Raw genomic sequence first — 6000 nt, 5'->3', positions numbered from 1 at the left:
AAATTCCGGTGCATTTTAATACATCAATAAACATTAAAACAATACAAATCAATACGATGGGAAAAACAATCACATCATACATGAAAAACCTTCAGTAATAATAACAAACAGGTTTGTCTTTTATCATAAAGCTGCTCAGCGAAATATCTTTTTCTGCTTCTTAGCGATCTCCATCGGTTCCATGGCTTCAGGATCGACACCTTCATAGAGTGGCTGTTTGATGTGTCTCCAGACCACCAAACTAACCCGAATCACAAACAGCACACAGGCTGCAGCCAGCAGCACAGCTGAGAGAAGAAAATCGAATCAGTACAGCTTTTGCACGTGACACACGGTGACACAGAGCTCATTTGTGTGGGTGCATTTATCTAAAAAGTTTAGTGTGGATGCAGGGATTTATGTGAAGTCTTACCAATGAAGACGCCATTGCGACTGGGTGATTCAGCATCATAGTTTTTGTCAAGGTTTCCAGACAGCGCCCAGATCACAACGGGGTAGGTAATGCAGACGTACCGCACATGCTTGTCGAGGACAAGATTCTCTAAAACAAACCTATGAAACACAAAACGCGTCGCTTTAGCATCTCAATTTTAATATGTTAGATTCTAACATATATTAATATGTTAGATTCTAACATATATTAATATGTTAGAAGCCTAAGAGTTCAGCCAATTCTACTCCATTCATATGGATAAAGATCATACAAGGTCATAGGCCATACGTTTTAGCTTTCATTGGATCATCTCCAAATTTTAAATATGCTAATCATTGGGGGAAATAAGCGCGGTCTTTATTTGAACTCTTTCAAACATTATTGTTTTAAACAAACATTATTTGACAAATATTACAAAAAGATTAATATACTACATTAGCTTTCCATACGGATGCATAAAGCATCTGAGTTTTAGTGTAGCCGTTGCCCTTCAAAGGGAATTGGAGGGAACTGAGCTCTCGCAATGCTCTCGTTTGGGTTTTTTGGGTTTTTTAAGAAGCACACTCACCATCCAAGCAACAAAATAGTCAAAAGAGAGTATGAGAGTGTGGCAGCATCGTCTTGGGACATGTCTGTTTCATAAGCCAGTACAATGGTCAGGTTGAGGAGGGTTGCAACAGTTGTCCAAGTCGTGTATATCATGACACCATTCTGGACCTGCAAACAGATTTTTTCATGGAGTCCAAGCAAACATTATATTAATAATGTCTGACCACAACAGGCTAATGTAACTTGATCTACATGCAAGATTAAAAGCTTAGCTTACAGTTAATAATGCACACTTACCAACACCCGGAGGAGCCACAGGTCTGCTTTGTGGTATTTGTTGAGCCAAGCTCCATAAACGTGAATCCCATGGCAGATGAAGCATATCATGGAGTAGTTAGTGCAGATGATGAGGATGAGAAACACCAGTGCAGGAATCATCAGTCTTTTTTAAAGATAGATACAGCAGAAAAACACATTTAATGAATCTGTTGAACAGCTTTCATTTACATCTTTCACAGCCATGCATCACTGCAGGCTTAACTCACACACGACACTCAAAGACTCTTACTCTCTGTCCCAAACCAGCAGCCAACCAATATTGACGCCCATGTTGAGACACCAGCTAATAAAGAATCCATAAGGCAGTACTGCAGGAGTGCAGTAAACATATCCATATCCATTCCTAGAAGATAAAAAGTTAATCAATAAATCTGTGGAAACAGTTTTTCAGTGGGTTTTAAAAATAGACTGAAGAGACCTGGATTATATCTTATATCTGTGCTTTAAAAATAACACTGTAGTTTTAAAGAAGAAAATAAAAAGAAGTGGACACAACTTTCTGAAAAGACCCGCAACAATGTAGACGATCATGAAGATCAGCCAGATGTAGATGAGGGTCCAGATGAAAAATGTCCATCCTGAAGGCGTAAGCTGGGTGTCAAACAAAGCTGAGACATTGGTTTGGGTGGTGTGAAAAGGACCTTTGTGGAGAAAAAGGTTAGATTTTAGGGAAAGTTGACTGTTCGCGGTGTGTTTTCACATCCTTCACATCCAGTGTGTGAATGTGTGTGTGAATGGGTGGATGACTGGATGTGTAAAGTGCTTTGGGGTCCTTAGGGACTAGTAAAGCGCTATACAAATACAGGCCATTTACCATCCTCTACACGAATATCAAAGATACTGAACACAACTGACAAACGGCTAACAAAGTTTCAACTTACTAACTCCAACTACAGCCAGCCCATTAAACACCAAGCTCACTACAAAGGCAGCTAAAGACACGAGTACTGCAGCGATACGTCCTGGGTTGTATTTTCCCATCACGGTCCTCTTATTCTAAGATGGGAAGAAAAAAACATTTTATAAAACAAAAGCAGGAGCAGGAAGAAGTGGCAATCGATCACTTTCACACAGTTAACACAGAAGCCACTTAATATATCTTTAGACATTTATCAGAAGCTCTTTTTACAACTTTTATCAAAGCTTTGCCACCATAAAAAACAAAACTACACCAAGAAAATTGACTCTTCTTAAGAGAGGGCCAGATAGTAATTTTTAAAGCTTCCTGTGTGCATTATCCACACGACATACATGTTTTAGTCCGGTCTAATAAAACAGCGTCCACATGATGAGATTAATAAGACTTACCTGGCTTTGCTCCATGTTGTGTAAGCCGTGTGAAGATCAAGAGTAACTGCAGAGGACACGGGACCGACTTTTATATAGAGCGACTAGTTGTGCAAGAAGGTTTATGACTCTTCAAGACATCACGTGCATCTCTTATCCTCTTTACATTTCTGAAACAATCAATCATAAAACGCTGATAAATATATCTACTCATATATTAAATAATTTTTAAAGCACTTATATACAAGTATGTGTTTAATGAATTACAGTTTACAGCATGTTTTTATTATGTTATTACTTCCTATTTGTCTCAGCCCTCCTTCAGAAATTACAAAAATTACTTTTATACTGTATAACTCGGAGTTTGAAGGTCCTTCATCGGGTGGCGTGGCATGATAGTAATCCCTGGTTATGTATAGGGTCATATCTGATGATGAACACACTCTTGACAACAGGGTTTGTGGAATATACAGGTAATTGCTTGCATAAGGAAATCAGTGGGTGGAGGTCTGTGGTTTTTTTTAATCAAAGCTTTTTATTGATCTGCAAAAACAAAAAAAAAGAGCAAAGCCAAGATAAAAAGATAGATTTGATGAAATTGTACAGCTTTTTAAATCTAAGTAAAGAGCATAATCCACATATCTGTGTAAGTAGACAACAACAGATCTTGGAGGCAGCCACACAAATCCACCCAGCAACTAGATATAGATGCAGTCTGCCACCAGCAACTTGTGCTGTTTAGTGGAATTTGTTTAAAAATATACATTAAAGGGTTATTAAGGTGTACAACCAACAGAGGCTGGCTCTGAAGACTTAAGGCTGACGTGACAAAACCAGTGGACTCAGACTGGAGCAGAAAACACGCATAATCGTAAACTTTGAACACAACTGAGATTTGTTACCTTTGTGCATTTGTTGACTCCGTTCACGTTTTTATTCGCTTAAATGGTTTTATTCCCACAGCGCTCTAAATAGTAATGCATTTACTTACAAGTGCAGTGTGCTCTTAGTTTATGCAATAAAGATGATTTTTTTATGAGGCTGATCAACAATCAGCTCGAGAGCTCCATTGTGTGTGTGTGTGTGTGTGTGTGTGTGTTTATTAAACATAACCATACGTGTTAAAATGACATTTTTTAAATCTTATCATCCATCCTTGTCATTATTAATGAATCTGAATTGCTTTGTCTTCTCTCTTATTGAACAGATGTGCTGTCTGTTAAATAACTCAAAAAAGACCCCATTAAAGTCAGTGTTAAAGTTTATTTTTACAGCTTATGAAAGAAAGTAAATGAAAGCATAATTACATTTTTCATGTTTATGTGGTGAAATCAGAAATACACACTTTATTGCAGTTTATACTTTTTGACAGGTGTGAACCTTCAGCTTTATATATCACTTTATGAGGCTTGATGATATTCAGCTGAGGCTGGAGTCATTTACAATACAGCCCTGGTATCATACAGAAATCATACTGCAAATCTTTTCCTCGCTCTCTCACTTAAATATCTTTTTCTGCTTCTCTAAAATCTCCATCGGAGACATTTTGTCAGGGTTTACGTCTTCGTAAAGCGGCTTTTTCATTTGCCTCCAAATGACCAAACATATCCGAGTGGCACACAGGGCACAGGCTACACCCAGCAGGGCAGCTATAGTGGAAAGAAAATATCAGAGCGTGGCATCAGTGTGCATCCACATATGAAGTTATCATTTATAGTCAGTGCTATAGTGTCATTGAGACCGGTTGATGGTTTATCCTCACCGATAAAGATGTTGTTGCGGGTAGGAGCTGCGGTGTTGTAGTTTTTGGTGAACACCCCTGTCAGCGCCCAAATCACAGTGGGGTAAATGCTGAAGATGAATCTCACATATTTTTCAAGAATGGAGTTTTCCAGGATGAACCTGTGAGAGAGACGGCACCTTTTACTTATCCATGTTTTCTAAAGAAGTCGCCCTTGTTGTTTCCTCTTTTTGTCAACTTACCACGCTATCAGCACAATGGACAAAACAGAAAGAGCAAGAGTGGCGCCGTCAGTGTGGGACGTGCTTGCATCATACGTCAGCACAATGGTCAGGTTAAGCAGGGAGGCAATAGTTGTCCACGTTGCATAGATGGCAATGCCGTTCTGAATCTGCAATGAAGACAAAGCAAAAGACAGAGATGCTGAGATTATAAGCATGTACATGAAAAAAAAGAAAAGCAAACATCAGGTGCCATACTAACCAGCAGATGATGGAGCAACAGGTCTGTTCTGTGGTATTTGTTGAGCCAAGCTCCATAGTTATGCAGACCGTGGCAGGAGAAGAATATTACAGCGTAGTTAGTCAAAGCGATTAGGATGAGGAAAGCCAGCGCAGCAGGTGTGTACCTTTAGCAGGGATGAAAAACAGAATTTGACCACAATGAAAACAATTAACCTGCATGTTAGAAGCTGTGTTTACATGCTTCTTGCATGGACATACTTATTTTTCCCATTTATTGCATGATTTCAGGTCAATCTTATCTGCATATTTAGGCCAAGAGGGCCTGACAATGTGATTCAACACAGCTTCATTTAGTTACTCAGCTTAGGTGGACTAACCTAACTAATCAGCACTATATCCAGCCCTCATTTATACGCCCCTTTTCTAATGCAGCAAGGAAAAACATTAATCAATACTATGGCTTTTTAATGATATCATTTAAAACTCTCATCACACTCACTTTCTGTCCCACAGGAGCAACCATCCAATATTGACGCCCAGATTTAAGCAAAAATCCATGTGGCAAAACTGCAGGGCTGCAGTAGACATAACCACAGGCATTCCTGCAGAAAGAGGTAAATGTAGACTTCAACAAACATCATATAGGAGAAGAAAAAATTAGTCTCAAGAAAAAAAAACTTACTTCCTAAAGATGCCTGCAAAGACATAGAGCACCCCTGAACCCATAAAGATGTAAATGATGGACCAGATGGTAAAAGTCCACCCTGAAGGCGTGATCTGGGTCACAAACTCATCTGAAATGTTCGCGGTGGTGGACAAAAATGGATCTGTGGCGCAGAAACACAGAAATCAGAGAGAGAGACAGAGTGCTCAAAGGTTACAATGTATTTCTAAGAGTATTAAAAGCCAGACTTACGTTTTCCTAACGCTGCCAGAGCAGACAACACAATGGTGACGATGTAGAAAATCACTGCCAGCACTATGGCAATGGCAAGAGTGATGTGGTGTTTTGCCATTTTTAGTAAGCCAGTTTCTATAAAACAGAAGAATTATAATTGAAGACAAATTATAACAAGTTTCTAAATTTCATATTAACAAGTTTAATGTCTTGACTGAAAGCACTGGAAGACTGCTGTGTGGGGTGGGCTTTTCTTTTTTACATAAAACGAAGCTGGTTTTGTAACAGT

At 39.0% G+C, this 6000-nt stretch overlaps 2 protein-coding genes across 2 annotated transcripts; both read right to left on the bottom strand.

Annotated features, from left to right (window-relative positions):
- Nucleotides 1-995: 995 nt before the first annotated feature.
- LOC120741531 lies at nt 996-2644 on the bottom strand. The gene is made up of 6 exons (XM_040044512.1): nt 2630-2644; nt 2203-2317; nt 1815-1962; nt 1551-1664; nt 1280-1424; nt 996-1150 (listed from the first exon to the last, which is right to left on the bottom strand). Exons 1-6 carry the CDS (start codon nt 2642-2644, stop codon nt 998-1000), a joined length of 690 nt encoding a protein of 229 aa, XP_039900446.1. The 3' UTR covers nt 996-997.
- Nucleotides 2645-4105: 1461 nt separating this feature from the next.
- On the bottom strand, nt 4106-5829 carry LOC120741530. Its single transcript, XM_040044511.1, has 6 exons — nt 5730-5829; nt 5496-5640; nt 4833-4977; nt 4592-4740; nt 4371-4510; nt 4106-4257 (listed from the first exon to the last, which is right to left on the bottom strand). The coding sequence occupies exons 1-6, from the start codon at nt 5827-5829 to the stop codon at nt 4106-4108; spliced, it is 831 nt and encodes a 276-aa protein (XP_039900445.1).
- Between the last annotated feature and the right edge of the window lie 171 nt (nt 5830-6000).

Source organism: Simochromis diagramma, unplaced genomic scaffold, assembly GCF_900408965.1.
Source record: "Simochromis diagramma unplaced genomic scaffold, fSimDia1.1 OVJJ01000602.1, whole genome shotgun sequence".
Taxonomy (NCBI): Eukaryota; Metazoa; Chordata; class Actinopteri; order Cichliformes; family Cichlidae; genus Simochromis; species Simochromis diagramma.
Note: the sequence above shows the minus strand (reverse complement) of the source record. Positions and strands in the feature narration are given on the sequence as shown.